Source organism: Girardinichthys multiradiatus, chromosome 22 (assembly GCF_021462225.1).
Source record: "Girardinichthys multiradiatus isolate DD_20200921_A chromosome 22, DD_fGirMul_XY1, whole genome shotgun sequence".
Lineage (NCBI taxonomy): Eukaryota > Metazoa > Chordata > Actinopteri > Cyprinodontiformes > Goodeidae > Girardinichthys > Girardinichthys multiradiatus.
The window spans coordinates 4,455,930-4,472,414 of NC_061814.1; the positions used below are offsets into that span (position 1 = coordinate 4,455,930).

A 16,485-nucleotide genomic window follows, 5' to 3' on the forward strand; every position below is an offset into this window, starting at 1 on the left:
CCCAACGTTTGTCATAAATGACCTGAGGCTGGGGCACTGCGGTTGATAGTGGAGCAGTCGGTATAACTGTGTTGATTAGAAAGCCAAAGCACACTTAGATTAAGGATGGACACCCGCTACTACACAATCTAACAGAGACACCACAATGGTGACACATAGTCTACTGATAATCACTGAGGGAGGGAACATCTATTGCATTGAAGTGCCAGATATAAAACTATATGTGACCTTCTATCGAGGCTCTTCGTCATCCTCTAACAGACGGAGACGGTCCGAGACGGGAGCCTCAGCGCTGATCTCTGTAATCATTCCTCTGCCTTAATTTAGATTAAAGGAGCTAAAAGTTAGAAACTGTTTGAGAGTTGTTCCTTTAAGAGTCAGTTAGATATAGTGTGTGATCGCTTCTGGGGTTCAAGTACCAGAGGAGCTCCGAGGCGTCTGACCGCCAACAGGGTGCAGTAGCTCGGACAGTCAATTTCTGATTTATATTATTTGTTCAACTGTGTTTTTTACCTCACCTTTTCTTGAGCCAACTTCTGTTTGGATGCTGTTCCCTGTGTCTGTTTTCTGTCAGTCAGCCTCCATGAGATGCCCTGTCCATGTCCCCTTCCAGCTGTCCTGTATCAACATAATCACTCACCTGTTTCTACTCCAGTAATGAGCTCTGCTTTTTTCAGCTTATTTTTTCAAGCATTGTCAGACCCACTTGCTCACCAGCTTTGCACTTTGTTGAGGTCCCCTGCAGGTTTTGTAAGTCTGTTGTTGATATTTTTATCATTTAAAAAGTCACTTTAGGATGATCTGCCTGGATTTGGGTTCCACAATAACAAACACACTTTTGGACAACACTGTTGTACACAAAGAATACCTAACTAGCATTCTGCATGTAGCAGCTTTCTGAGCGTGTGACTTGCCAGGGTTATATCTAATGGAGTTCTGTTTTCCACTTCCACCATATATATTTTGGCAAAGCATGTGAACTTGTGGAGAAACTTTGAGTCAACATGCTCGTGCAAAGCCTTTCATTTGTAAAGAGCATCACTATCTTTGAAATTGCTGCTGCCATAACAAGAGTCACTGTTTCATGAAGCTTGCTATTTTGGTGTCAAAATTATGAACCTAAGATAGACCTAATGCAAGCTTCTATTTCCACTGTTAACATTGCCAGGAGATAAAAATACTCTGGTTAACTTGGTGCACCTCTCTGAATAATGAGTTCTAGTTTCAATTGCTCATCCTTTAGCTATGGTCTTGTACAGACAACACCTTGCTTAATTTCTCTTGCCAACAGTCATCACATTGTACTTTTCTGCTGGATGGGTTGGGTGATGACTCATACAGTTTTGATATGTCACTTGGCAAGAATGTTGGGACAGTGCAGTGCATCAACTGCCTTTATCAGCTCTAAAAACTGCTGTGCTACAGGTTCTGATCAGGACATCCGTGACTTAACTGTTTGCCTTCCCAGTTTTGTTGCATGAGCTCTGATTCATTGTTAACGTGCTATGATCAACCGGATTGCACTCAGGATTAGTTTGCTTTTTGCTCTGTTTAAACTGAGACTTCATCCCTCAACAAATTCTGAGTTACAAATGGTCAGGTAGCAATAGGTAAAATGGGAGCCAGCATCCTGCAACTTATCGACTTGTCTCTGCTTCAGCACATCCGATTCACATAAGTGGGTCATTAGCAGAGTTCTGTAGAGCTTGACTGTATTCTGGGGCGGACATTTAGCATATTGGTCTGAGGAGACCAACCACTGAGGAATGGAGACCCCTGCTGTAAAGTAATCTGTATTATGGAGAATTGTTTAAAACATTTGTAAAAATGACTCGCTGCACATCTGACACCAGAGAAAGTGCTAGTTATAGAACTGTTGTTGGAAACTGTTATTCTAATGAAAGAGTTGAAGAAACCGTATACCCAAGAAAGGTAGTCTTATTGACTGAAACCGACCTGTTTATATTAACCATAATGGAATGGATTGTATGTGGTGTGAATGCTGTGACACCACCCCCACCACAAAAAATCATTTTGGGAAAAAAAAATCTAATTTAGAGAAATTTTTTAAGGAAAGCTTTACGCAGATCAAATTATTCTCCTTGTAATTATGAGAGTTTTATTATAAAGATACACTAACTAATGCTCACATTAGTCAAGACATGTTAATATATTTATTGCATCTATAATGGCAACAAAATTCAGTCAGTCATTTTCTACCGCTTCTTCCATAGGGGGTCACGGGGAAGCTGGTGCCTATCTCCAGCAGTCTATGGGCGGGAGGCGGGGTGCACCCTGAACAGAGCAACAAAATTCAAATTTGTGAACACGTCACTGAGTTGTTTACATGAACTTTCCTGTGGTGTAAAGATTAGAGGCTGCATGCATGAAGCAAAGAATCCTGAATGATTACAATAAGAGGAATTTGCAAAAAGCTCTGCCACTTAAGTGTTATGTGATCAACTGAAATAAATATGGCACTGAAAGAACACTAAATACTTTAGGTCTGTAGTGAAGAAACAATTAAAAAATATTATTTAAAATCTTTTAACTGCAAGTTTTAACAAATCCACTGTTTAATGAATAAAAGTAAAAAAATCCATCAAAATTGAGAAAAATGAAGAAACCAGTACTATTTGCATTTGTACAGGGTTGTCCTTCATTTGTTTCTATGTATACACCATGTTAGTTGTTTTAAAAAGGAGTGTTATGTTTCTCCTTTTTCTAGTTTAGGTTTTGGCTACTTAAGAGACCAACCTTAAATCAAGGCGTTTCTAAGAAGGTGTGTGTTTTACAAATGAAAAAGATCGCACAAGGACAGGGCGGTCCTGGTGCTGTCTAACCCGTTCTTCTGGATGATTGCAAGCATTTAACAGGCAGAGTCCTCTCATCCCAACAAAGCAGCATTGATACACTGAAGAGTGGACATCTCTGGCAGCAGTACTTGGTGAGTCCCAAAAATATGTTGCACGTGGCCCTTTGCTGGCATTATTTAAGAGTTGGTGATTAAACCAGAAGGACTGGATTTTAAAAATCAATGCTTTGTTTAAAACTGTGCTGTCATTCAGTTTGAACAGATGTTAAAAACGTCATACAAAATCAATAGATGTTAATCTGCTTCATTTTTTGACAGTTGAGTTAAATTGTGCTGTTATGGGGCCTCACTTATTTTCTATCTGCTGTATTGCTCCAGCTTTGGAGGAACTGCGTTTGAATGAGGAAAAAGAATATAGAAATATAGCAATATATAAATAGAAATATTGCAAACAAGCTTTGTTTGAAGTTTAAAACACACATTTGCTCCATACATTTAAGATTTTCATTTATGTTGCAGTTTCTAGCCTAAATCCGCCTCATTTGTTCACCTGCGTAACATCCATTACAGGTAATAGATCATCCACTGTATCACATGTTGGATTCAGCTTTGGTGATTTGTTTTGCTGTCACGGTAACTTGTGACTGGACACTTGACTCACTCCCAGTGTTTTGTTTTTGTCTGAGTTGTTTTCGAAGACCTTCCCATTACTCAGTGTCTAATTTTAAGCTTCCTAAAGGTTTTAGCATCTTCATTTTCCTAATTATTCAGAACGTCTGGTACTTTTAGGTTCAAAGAAGTATACAAATATTGGCCTCTTTACATGCTATTCTGTCTTGCCATTTCATTAGAAATAACCGATGCCTGTGCAGCCATTAGAAAACGGAAAGATTTTGTCACCATAACCATAGTTCTCTGTGGGTTGTCTATCCTGGAATACATGCATTCAGTTTATCTGCTGTCAGCAGGTTAATGTTGATCAAAGCGAAATCATAATGTTTTGAATCACAAATGCATTTGAATGTTTCAGTGCTACTGAAGTAGTCGTCCATGTTCTTTTTTTTTTTTTTTTCCTTTTGGAAAAATAACACAGAATTTGCTTTTTTGCATGAAAACACTGAGGTGTGGTTGACAGGAGGGCTGTCTGTGTGTGTCAGCTAGAATGCATCCAAACCAACAGGTTTGGATGGATGCATTCCCTTTACCAAACCTAGCAGAGGTTTTGGATTCCTGAAGTGTGAGACAATCTGAATTTGGGTGTTGTTTCTCTGTAAGACAGGCCACTAAAATTTCAAAGCTTCTGTAAAAATGTGAAAAAAGCAAGCTGTAGTTACCCTAAATGTCTGCAACACACTGGAATTGATTTTGTATCAGTTGTCTTCAGAATCTCCATCAACTCATTTTCAGTCAGTTTTAAAGGTACAGTTTGTACTAATGTCTTTCCAACTGCCTCATCAACTGTATTCTTTCCATCAGTCACTGCTAGGGGTTTAGGGGAGCTCTACAAGCTTTTCATAATTTATATTTGATATAAAATGTCAAGCTCTGATTAAATGGTTGAACAAATGCAAAAATATGTGGTTGCTGACTCCTGGCAGTGTTTGACAACATTTCACACATAAGCCCACAATTCAGAAAGCACAATAGGAAAGAAAAGATAACAAGCAATGGCTTAGTATAATCTGAGTGGCATACACAGATTTGACTGACCAGAATAGATCTGAATTCAGCATTGATATTATGCATCTTTTATGTCAAAGAAAAACCTTTTTTTTTCTCTGCTTCGTTTTAGGGTTAAATTTTCCTGACATGTGAGCATAAATATATGCAAGAATAAAATGGTAAGTGAAAACATTTAACGATGACAAAGATGTGAATGTGGAAATAAACACAGCTTACTTTTTTTTCTTATGGGTTTACTATCTAATAAAGAGTGGGGTAAGCAAGAGTGCAAGTGTTTCTGGAAACCTGGATTTGGATGACTCCAGGAAAGGACTCTCCATTACAGGGAATGCAGATGACACAATTGCTGCAAAAAGTGGCCTAAAAGTTGGTAAGATACAGACCTGCAAACAAAAATATGAACATCCTGTATGTTTTTTACTTTTTTTAATGACTTTGGCTTTACTCCCTATTGTTCCAGAGGATGATATTGTCGCAGCCACAATAAATCTAGGCAACCTTGACAAAAAGGATGTGCAGAATATCCTGGAGACCTTAAAGCCATATAGAAACAATATGAAGGTTCTGACGAAGAAGGACCTTAGTGCTGGTGTTGACCTTGACTTATTTGGACTGGGTCTCAAAGACCATACAGAGGTAAACATCAATATTTAACAGTAAATGTGACATATTTAAGGATTTAAAATTGTTTTTCGGTCACCAAAAGTTAAACTGAAATAGCAATCCTTTACTAAAGGTAACTCAGATAGTGTAGTGTGTGTGTAGAGCCAATGTGTGAAAGATGGTAAAGCAAAAAGACATTTACACTTGCATGTTAACTTACCTGTTTTACATTGCTGTATTACAGGGGCGCCTAAAGAAGGGTCTTTCACTGGATGCATCAGCTGACCCACCAGCTCTTTCCTTTAATGGCCTTAGTGGACAGCTAAATGCTAAACATGGGATGGGTGATGCAATAAATCTCCCCACTCTCAACGGGGACCTCCCCAATCTCTGTTTAAATAAGCCAACGGGTAATGCAGGTGCTACAGTGACAATGCCGTCCATAGGACTACCAGGATCAAATATAAAAGCAAATTCAGATGGCTCTATTAAAGCTCCTGATGTCAGTGCGTCACATCCACAAGTCAAGATGGCAAACGCCTCTTTGACAGTTGATAAACCAGACTTGAAAACAGGCAATGTCCAGGCTCCACAGTTCACAATGCCAGACTTAAACCTGCCACATATTGAAGCACCAAAAACAGAAATGGACACGTCTCGTGACATGGATCTTCCAGATTTGCATTTGAATGGGCCAAAACTGGATTTGAATGATCCAGATATAAAATTAGAAACCCCCAATGCCAGTATTGAGGCATCCTCAGGCAAAGTCAAATGGCCACATTCCAAATTGAAAAGTCCAAAAGTTAAAAGGCCAGATGCTGACATATCAGTACCTAATGTCAAGGTTCCCAAAACAAAGTTTGATAGTGATTTAAGCGGGCCAGACGTCGATATTAACTTGCCCAAAGCAGACATCAAAGGCCCTGAGGTAGATGTTAAAACCCCTGATCTTGACATTGATTCCCCATCTGGTAAAATCAACTGGCCCCACAGGAAGTGGAAGAAACCAAAATTTCATGGCTCAAAGGGTAGTCTGGATATAGATGCAAATGTCGATACACCAGACGTTGACCTTTCTGTTCCAAAGGTGAGTGGGGAGGTTGATGCCCCAAATGATGATTTAAATTTGCCAAAGGCAGATCTTAATGGCCCAGACCTTGATGTAGACGTTCCATCTGGTAAAATCAACTGGCCTCATTTGAAATGGAATAAGCCTAAACTTCAATTGCCAAAAAAAGACTTGGGCATAGATCCAAACACACCCGATTTAAATCTTACAGCTCCAAAGATTGAGGGTGATTTTAATGTTCCAAAAGCTGAAGTTAATCTACCCAAAGCTGACCTCACAGCTCCTGAAGTACACATTCAAGCCCCAGATCTTGATGCTCCCTCAGGAAAAATCAACTGGCCTCATCAGAAATGGAAAAAACCCAAACTTCATGGCCCAAAAGCTGAAGTGGATGGAAGTTTGAATGCACCAGAAGTTAATCTTTCAGCTCCAAAGATTGATGGTAAAATTAACTCAACAGATATTGATCTGAGTTCACCCAAAGCTGATGTTGAAAAACCAGACATAGACATTGAGTCTCCATCTGGAAAGATCAAAACAACAACTTTCAAAAAGCCAAAATGGTCAATCTCTCAACCGAAGATAAAAGGTCCGGATGTTGATTTAGATGCTGATGTTTCTGTCCCTGATCTCAGTCTCGCAGCTCCAAAGATTGACGGTAAAATTAACTCACCGGATATTGATCTGAATTTACCCAAAGCTGATGTTGGAAAACCAGACATAGACATTGAGTCTCCATCTGGAAAGATCAAAACAACAACTTTCAAAAAGCCAAAGTGGTCAATCTTTCAACCGAAGATAAAAGGTCCTGATGTTGATTTAGATGCTGATGTTTCTGTCCCTGATCTCAGTCTCGCAGCTCCAAAGATTGACGGTAAAATTAACTCACCGGATATTGATCTGAATTTACCCAAAGCTGATGTTGGAAAACCAGACATAGACATTGAGTCTCCATCTGGAAAAATCAAAACAACAACTTTCAAAAAGCCAAAGTGGTCAATCTCTCAACCGAAGATAAAAGGTCCTGATGTTGATTTAGATGCTGATGTTTCTGTCCCTGATCTCAGTCTCGCAGCTCCAAAGATTGACGGTAAAATTAACTCACCGGATATTGATCTGAATTTACCCAAAGCTGATGTTGGAAAACCAGACATAGACATTGAGTCTCCATCTGGAAAGATCAAAACAACAACTTTCAAAAAGCCAAAGTGGTCAATCTCTCAACCGAAGATAAAAGGTCCTGATGTTGATTTAGATGCTGATGTTTCTGTCCCTGATCTCAGTCTCGCAGCTCCAAAGATTGACTGTAAAATTAACTCACCGGATATTGATCTGAATTTACCCAAAGCTGATGTTGGAAAACCAGACATAGACATTGAGTCTCCATCTGGAAAGATCAAAACAACAACTTTCAAAAAGCCAAAGTGGTCAATCTCTCAACCGAAGATAAAAGGTCCTGATGTTGATTTAGATGCTGATGTTTCTGCCCCTGATCTCAATCTTTCAGCTCCAAAGGTGTCTGGTGAAATAGACACACCAGATGTCAGTCTGAAGGCACCCAAGGCAGAACTCCAAAGGCCCAAGATAGATGTTAATGCTCCAGATGTTGATGTTGGCAACCCATCTGGAAAATTCAAATGGTTCACTTTAAAAAAAAACAAATCTGTACCAAAGGCTGACATTAACCTTGACACTAATGTCAAGGTACCAGATGTTAACCTCAAAGGGCCTAAGGTGAATTTGAATGCACCAGATGTTAATGTGTCTGCACCGAAAGTCAGTAGTGGTCTAGATGTTGACTTGGATGCCAAAGTTTCTGCACCTAATTTGAATTTTGCTCCAAAGATTGATGGTCAGATAAGCGGGTCAGATGTCGATCTAAAAGCACCCAGAGCAGAAATGGAGGGCCCCAAGATGGATGTTAATGCTCCAGAGGTTGATGTTGAAAGTCCCTCTGGAAAATTCAACTGGTTTCCTTTAAAAAAAAAAAAAACTGGCACACTGAAAGGACCAAACGTTAAGCTTGAAACTGATGTGAATGTCCCAGAAGTTAACCTTAAAGGACCCAAGGTAGATTTGACCACACCAGATGTTAATTTATCAAAGCCAGAAATTGGTGCTGCAATTGAGACTCCAGACCTCAGCATCAGCACACCTGATATCAAAGCACCAGATGTGGAACTTAATGGCCCACATGTTGCCCTACAACCAGCTGATGCAAAGATAAAGTTACCTAAAATTAAATTACCAAAACCCAAAGGTCCAAAGGTGAAAGAGCCAGAATTGGATGTGAATTTCAGACCACCAAAGCTGGATACCAATCTTGACTTGGCAAAAGTTAATGTTGATACACCGAAGGTACATCTGAAAGACCCAGAGATTGAAACTGGTCTTGATGTACAGGATTTTGACATCAATTTACCAAAAGCTGATCTCAAGGGCCTAGATGCAGATGCTCAAATGCCAGAGTTGGATGCCACGGGTGGAAAATTGAAGCAACCCAAAATGAAATGGCCAAAGTTTGACATCTCGGGAGCTAAAGTTACAGAACCTAATTTTGACTTTGATGCAAAAAGTCCAAATCTTGATCTGTCTCTTCCAGATGTGGATACAAAGGTACCCAAAGCAGATCCTACTGCACCTAATGTGAATCTAGAAGGACCACATTTAAGTCTTCCAGCTCCCAAAATTGAATGTGGTCTTAGTGTTCCAAAAGTTGATGGCAAAAAAGTTGAACCAGATTTTGATCTTTCATCCCCCAAAACTAACCTAGCATTTCCAGACATTAATATTGCAACTGAAGATCTTAAAGGCTCAGGCGTGGGAATTTACTTGGAAACAAGGGATTCAAAAGACGGCAATCCGGATCTAAGAAATGCAGAGCTCAACTTATCTGGACCAAAAATGAAGGGAACCCTATCCAGACCAAACATTGATACCAAGTTGCAAAAGACTGAACTGGAAGCCCCTAATGTCACAATGAAACTTCCAAATTTGGATATTAACCCACCAAAAGCAAACCTTGAAACACCTGATGGGCAGCTAAAAACACCAGATCTAGATGTAGATGCACACCTTGGAGACTTTAAAATGCCTCATTTCAAGGTTCCAGCACTTGATCTTTCAAGTCCTAATGCAGAAATTCCCAATGTTAATGCCCCAGGGAAGGCTGGAATTAAGGCACCTGAAGTTAAAGTTGGCAGTCTTCCAGCTGATTCAAGCTTTTCTGTTCCTGTGGAACTGAATCCAACAAAGGCAGAAGGACCCAAAGTTGACATTAAAGCTCCAGATCTAGATACTAATGTTGAGAACCTCAAGTTCCCACATATCAAGCTTCCGAAATTCAGCTTTTCAGGATCTAAATTAAAATCTGGAGAGGTCAATGCCAGTACAAATGCTGAAGATCATGATGATGTTGACTCTAACCATTATGAGACAGATGTTCCTTTATTCAAAATCCACAGACTGCCAACACGAACCATTGATGGCATTGGTGAAATTCCTGATGTAATTGGCTTATCAAAACGTGACCATGGGGAAAATGACTTTGTTTTAAGCAAAGGGGTCAGACTGCCAATAAGTAATACATCATCAAAAATAATTGGCAAGATTGACATTATGGAGAGATTGAAATTGGCAAAGGAAAAAACGGCCAGCGCCTCAGAAATGAATGAGAGAACTGATGAGCTGAAACCTGCCACTCCAGGTGACGATGCCTCTGCAGAAACAGGAGAGTCCTCACTAGAGAGAGGAGGTACTTTCAAGATAGAACAGCCAGAGTCTGCAACGAGTTCAGCAGATGAAAATCAAAAAATGTCCCTGGGCCTCTCTAATATGCTTGGTCTTAGCATTGCTGATCCAAATGCTGTCTGATTATTTGTTTAAAAACTAGCTTTCAAATCTAAAGTGTGTGTGTACCTGTACTTGAACCAAATCCACATCTGTTTGTAGTCAGCGAATATAATCTAGGATGTTTTTTCAATACGCTATGTTTATATTCCTGTTATTTATACAAGCTTTTCTTAGCTTTTTTTTTTGCAATATATTATACCTAGTAAACTGTATATGATCAAAGTAATCTACAGAAGTGAGTACTTTACCGTTTTACCGTTTAACTTTTTAAATATGTAAATTTCTGAATGTATTTGCCATTATTGCTCAATAAATCACTGAAAGCCTTCAAGTCTGACTCTGGTAATTTAAGGAAAATCAAATGCCAGATGGACAAACATGAAGTAAATTTAAAAGCAACTTGCAGTTTAACTTTTTGTTTCCAGAAATCTCTGTTGGTGAAAATGTGTATTCTGACAATTCAATTTCAGTATATGTGTATTTCAAAGACAGACTTATGCAAAGCCTGATTAAAAAAAAAAATTCAATTTGTTACAGGCCTTCAAGACTGAAGAGACCACTTTACAAACAATCACTATGGAAAACAAAGTCAAAAGTATTCAGAATGCCACCATTAATAACATTTCAACGCTGTGAAAAAGGACATTTAGTCACCTCAGCAGACTGGGGTGAGAATGTTTCACTCACACCCCAGTCTGTTTTACATTGCAGGTAATGCTCCTTGTGGTTTCTAACTCATGTCACACAGTTGAGCCCAAAGTGTTTTATATTCCTGGCAAATTTTAAAGATTTTTTTTTTTCAACTAGGAAGTTTGTTTCTCAGAGAATAGGACAGACTTCTCTGTAAGATAAGACACTGTAGAAGGGGTGTTGGAAAGAAAATGACTTCAGTTTCTATATACATTTTAACCAAAAATGCTATGTCAAATTATTTGGGCTGTCTGGGCTACCGCACCCTGCTGGTGGTCAGACACCTTGGAGCCTCTCCAGTCCTTTGGAACCCCGGAAGCGATCACACACTAACACTGTCTCTTAAAGGAATGACTCTCAACCAGTTTCTAACTTTAGCTCTTTTAATCTAAATTAAGGCAGAGGAGTGATTACAGAGATCAGCGCTGAGCCTCCATTCTCGGACCGTCGCCGTCTGTTAGAGGATGACGAAGAGCCTCGATAGAAAGTCACATGTAGTTTTAGATCTGGCACTTCAATGCAATGGATGTGCCCTCCCTCAGTGATTATCAGTAGACTGGGTCACCATTGTGGTGTCTCTGTTAGATTGTGTAATAACGGGTGTCCATCCTTAATCTACAGGGGTTGGACAATGAAACTGAAACACCTGGTGTTAGACCACAATAATTTATTAGTATGGTGTAGGGCCTCCTTTTGCGGCCAAGACAGCGTCAATTCGTCTTGAGAATGACATATACAGGTCCTTCTCAAAATATTAGCATACTGTGATAAAGTTCATTATTTTCCATAATGTCATGAAGAAAATTTAACATTCATATATTTTAGATTCATTGCACACTAACTGAAATATTTTAGGTCTTTTATTGTCTTAATACGGATGATTTTGGCATACAGCTCATGAAAACCCAAAATTGTACAGTTATGCATTCAATACTTGGTCGGGAATCCTTTTGCAGAAATGACTGCTTCAATGCGGCGTGGCATGGAGGCAATCAGCCTGTGGCACTGCTGAGGTCTTATGGAGGCCCAAGATGCTTCGATAGCGGCCTTTAGCTCATCCAGAGTGTTGGGTCTTGAGTCTCTCAACGTTCTCTTCATAATATCCCACAGATTCTCTATGGGGTTCAGGTCAGGAGAGTTGGCAGGCCAATTGAGCACAGTGATACCATGGTCAGTAAACCATTTACCAGTGGTTTTGGCACTGTGAGCAGGTGCCAGGTCGTGCTGAAAAATGAAATCTTCATCTCCATAAAGCTTTTCAGCAGATGGAAGCATGAAGTGCTCCAAAATCTCCTGATAGCTAGCTGCATTGACCCTGCCCTTGATAAAACACAGTGGACCAACACCAGCAGCTGACACGGCACCCCAGACCATCACTGACTGTGGGTACTTGACACTGGACTTCTGGCATTTTGGCATTTCCTTCTCCCCAGTCTTCCTCCAGACTCTGGCACCTTGATTTCCGAATGACATGCAGAATTTGCTTTCATCCGAAAAAAGTACTTTGGACCACTGAGCAACAGTCCAGTGCTGCTTCTCTGTAGCCCAGGTCAGGCACTTCTGCCGCTGTTTCTGGTTCAAAAGTGGCTTGACCTGGGGAATGCGGCACCTGTAGCCCATTTCCTGCACACGCCTGTGCACGGTGGCTCTGGATGTTTCTACTCCAGACTCAGTCCACTGCTTCCGCAGGTCTCCCAAGGTCTGGAATTGGCCCTTCTCCACAATCTTCCTCAGGGTTCGGTCACCTCTTCTCGTTGAGCAGCGTTTTCTGCCACACTTTTTCCTTCCCACAGACTTGCCACTGAGGTGCCTTGATACAGCACTCTGGGAACAGCTTATTCGTTCAGAAATTTCTTTCTGTGTCTTACCCTCTTGCTTGAGGGTGTCAATAGTGGCCTTCTGGACAGCAGTCAGGTCGGCAGTCTTACCCATGATTGGGGTTTTGAGTGATGAACCAGGCTGGGAGTTTTAAAGGCCTCAGGAATCTTTTGCAGGTGTTTAGAGTTAACTCGTTGATTCAGATGATTAGGTTCATAGCTCGTTTAGAGACCCTTTTAATGATATGCTAATTTTGTGAGATAGGAATTTTGGGTTTTCATAAGCTGTATGTCAAAATCATCCGTATTAAGACAATAAAAGACCTGAAATATTTCAGTTAGTGTGCAATGAATCTAAAATATATGAATGTTAAATTTTCATCATGACATTATGGAAAATAATGAACTTTATCACAATATGCTAATTTTTTGAGAAGGACCTGTACAAGTCCTGCACAGTGGTCAGAGGGATTTTAAGCCATTCTTCTTGCAGGATAGTGGCCAGGTCACTACGTGATACTGGTGGAGGAAAATGTTTCCTGACTCTCTCCTCCAAAACACCCCAAAGTGGCTCAATAATATTTAGATCTGGTGACTGTGCAGGCCATGGGAGATGTTCAACTTCACTTTCATGTTCATCAAACCAATCTTTCACCAGTCTTGCTGTGTGTATTGGTGCATTGTCATCTTGATACATGGCACCGCCTTCAGGATACAATGTTTGAACCATTGGATGCACATGGTCCTCAAGAATGGTTCGATAGTCCTTGGCAGTGACGCGCCCATCTAGCACAAGTATTGGGCTAGATGGGCCCAATTGGGTATTGGGTGGACTCATCAGAGAACAATACATGTTTCACATTGTCCACAGCCCAAGATTTGCGCTCCTTGCACCATTGAAACTGATGTTTGGCATTGGCAAGAGTGACCAAAGGTTTGGCTACAGCAGCCCGGCCGTGTATATTGACCCTGTGGCTCTCCCGACGGACAGTTCTGGTGGAAACAGGAGAGTTGAGGTGCACATTTAATTCTGCCGTGATTTGGGCAGCCGTGGTTTTATGTTTTTCGCATACAATCCGTGTTAGCACCCGAACATCCCTTTCAGACAGCTTCTTCTTGCGTCCACAGTTAATCCTGTTGGTTGTGGTTCGTCCTTCTTGGTGGTATGCTGACATTACCCTGGATACCGTGGCTCTTGATACATCACAAAGACTTGCTGTCTTGGTCACAGATGCGCCAGCAAGACGTGCACCAACAATTTGTCCTCTTTTGAACTCTGGTATGTCACCCATAATGTTGTGTGCATTTCAATATTTTGAGCAGAACTGTGCTCTTACCCTGCTAATTGAGCCTTCACACTCTGCTCTTACTGGTGCAATGTGCAATCAATGAAGACTGGCTACCAGGCTGTTCCAATATAGCCATGAAACCTCCCACACTAAAATGACAGGTGTTTCATTGTCCAATGTGTGCTGTAGCTTTCTAATCAACCCAGTTATACCGGCTGCTCCACTATCAACCTCAGTGCTCCCGCTTCAGGTCATTTATGACAAACCTTGGGCCATTTATCCTTGTAATGTGTGTTTATGAGCATTCTTATCCTATTGTAACAAAAGGAAAACATTAGAACTTATACTTTACTTCACTATTGTATAAAAGGGAAAAACAGCTATGAGTCATATTAATAAAGGTTATTCCTAACAACCCCCCTGATGAATAGTCATTTAAAGGCACCTCGCTAATTAATATCAGTTAACCCCCCAGGCACTGGGTAGTGGACTACCTGCAACGGGGTACCCACCCCCCGAAACAATCATTCAAACCTGTGTATGTGTGTGTTAAACCTATATGTGACCAGGGAATCTCCTTCCAGCTGTCACGTGGTTCCTCCACCGCCAAGGAGGAACGCCATCTCTCCGGTAGACCCCTGGTTGTGTCTAAGCAACAGTTGATAAACCTAGTTGGAGATAAGTCTAACCCCATTAAACCTGTATGTGTATGATTTAGAGAAAAGAGAAAGGACAACAGCCTGAAGCACAGCAGAAAATTCTGTCAAACATCATGTGAATCAGTTAATGTAGACCCTAAGTGTTTGTCTTCGTCCATCTTCTCTGCCCCCTGAGCGACAGCCCTAAGCGTCCTTTAGGCAGGTTCAGCTACCTGAAAAGGTTAGTCTTAACATAGATTTTAGAATCATATGTTCATATTGGGCAAATTACGCCCAATTGTAGGTAATTATCAACTGCTATTATTATCATTATTAAGGCAGGCCACATAGTGGCTTAATCAGATGGATCTTAGTCAAAAATATTTCATCATAATCAGAAACAATGTACCTGTTTAACACAATTAGAAACCTTTTCACTTTAAAGCAGCCTCCATTTATTACTTAACATGTCCTAAAAATCAACCTATGGAGAGGTGAACACATAACTAAAAATAACCTGCGAGGTCCTATTAATACTTTCATTCATGACACGTGCTTAACTAATTTCATTTAATCAATCTGTCATTAACTTATCTGATTATCTGTACAGCATTCATACCAATAAATCAAATATTCTGATTCCTTTAATATCAACATTATTCATTAAGTCACAAAAATCACTGCAAAGGATATCGGGTCAGATGGCAGCCCCCTTTTCACTTTTTCCTCTGTCAATCCAGTGAGTCTGACCACGGCCCCCTCTTTCTTACATCCTTAATTTGAGGGGCATGACCCCTTAACCATCGGCATCTGACAGGCTGTTGTCACTCTCGGACCCCCTGAGTCCATGAAGCCCATGGTTGTAGTCATGCCCCTAAGGATAAGAGCCTAAAGGGTGTCATCCTCATGTATCTGTTTATCCTTGACTATGTGTTGCATCTTATGTGAAATCAACAGTTATGTTGTGTAAGCTGTAGCAGTGAGCGGTGTGGCAGATGAGCAACAAGGGCAGATATATTTATATATAATTAATTTTTTAACCAAAAATGCTATGTCAAATTATTCGGGCCCTTCTTAATAATCAATGGAAAAGCCTTTATTGGCTATTACACCAAATAAACTTAGAATTGCTGAACAGCGTTTGCATGTCTCTTCTGGTATATTTGACGATTCATTTTGTTTGCAATGAGGTCCAAGTTTTTGAGGTAGGGAGAAGTATTTGCCCTAATCCTTAGTTCCCTCAAATCGCGACTCTGGCTGGGTTGGTCCAAAACATTAATATTCTTGTCATTTCACCACTTTAACTGTCTGTTTTGGGTCATGATCATACTGAAACTTCCAATATTGCACCAGCACAAGTACCGGTGCAGGCTGCCTGTTTTTACTGAGAATCTTGATGTAGTCGTTTTCATGAAGCCATTTGTATTTAATGACCGACCAGTCCCATTAGCTGAGATCACCATGTTAGACTGTAGCAATGGTGTTCTTGGATTTAAATGCTTTTTTGTTCATCTGACCACAACTGAGAAAACCTGAAGACATCTTTGCTCAGATAAAACTTTGACTTTTGACCCGCCACATCCCCCTATATTTTTCAGTGTGGAACATTTTAGATTTTAAAATAATACTTTGTGCTGTGGCCACTGGACCTTAAGGACACATACTGGTGCTGGTCATAAAATTAGAATATCATGAAAAATTAGATTTATTTCAGTAATTCCATTCAAAGAGTGGAACTTGTATATTATGTTCATTCATTACACACAGACTGATATATTTCAAATGTTAATTCTTTTCATTTTGATGATGATAATTGACAACTAATAAAAACCCTAAATTCAGTATCTCAGACAATTAGATAACTTAAGACCAATACAAAAAAAAGGATTATTAGAAATGTTGGCCAACTGAAAGTATGAACATGAAAAGTATGAGCATGTACAGCACTCAATACTTAGTTGGGCCTCCTTTTGCCTGGATTACTGCTGCAGCACTTTATGCTTCCTGCTGCTGATTTCATTTCCCA

The 16,485-nt window shown here is 40.2% G+C and overlaps 1 protein-coding gene across 2 annotated transcripts; it reads left to right on the forward strand.

Annotated features, from left to right (window-relative positions):
- The first annotated feature begins 667 nt into the window (after window positions 1–667).
- Window positions 668–10,356, forward strand: si:ch211-125o16.4 (neuroblast differentiation-associated protein AHNAK). Of its 2 annotated transcripts, XM_047352244.1 has the most exons (7): window positions 668–750; window positions 2,729–2,947; window positions 3,335–3,385; window positions 4,608–4,656; window positions 4,748–4,868; window positions 4,959–5,134; window positions 5,346–10,356. In XM_047352244.1, exons 4-7 carry the CDS (start codon window positions 4,654–4,656, stop codon window positions 10,044–10,046), a joined length of 5,001 nt encoding a protein of 1,666 aa, XP_047208200.1. In that variant the 5' UTR covers window positions 668–750; window positions 2,729–2,947; window positions 3,335–3,385; window positions 4,608–4,653; the 3' UTR covers window positions 10,047–10,356. The 2 variants fall into 2 exon arrangements, with proteins under 2 accessions (XP_047208200.1, XP_047208201.1); XM_047352245.1 differs by lacking the exons at window positions 668–750; window positions 3,335–3,385 and having other exon boundaries at window positions 2,734–2,947.
- The last annotated feature ends 6,129 nt before the right edge of the window (window positions 10,357–16,485 follow it).

What these genes read in the sequence shown, in the direction of transcription:
- si:ch211-125o16.4 (XM_047352244.1), top strand. An exon ending in AAAAAGTGGCCTAAAAGTTG is followed by an intron (nt 4,869 to 4,958) that starts GTAAGATACAGA and finishes CTATTGTTCCAG; the next exon opens with AGGATGATATTGTCGCAGCC. An exon ending in GTCTCAAAGACCATACAGAG is followed by an intron (nt 5,135 to 5,345) that starts GTAAACATCAAT and finishes GCTGTATTACAG; the next exon opens with GGGCGCCTAAAGAAGGGTCT.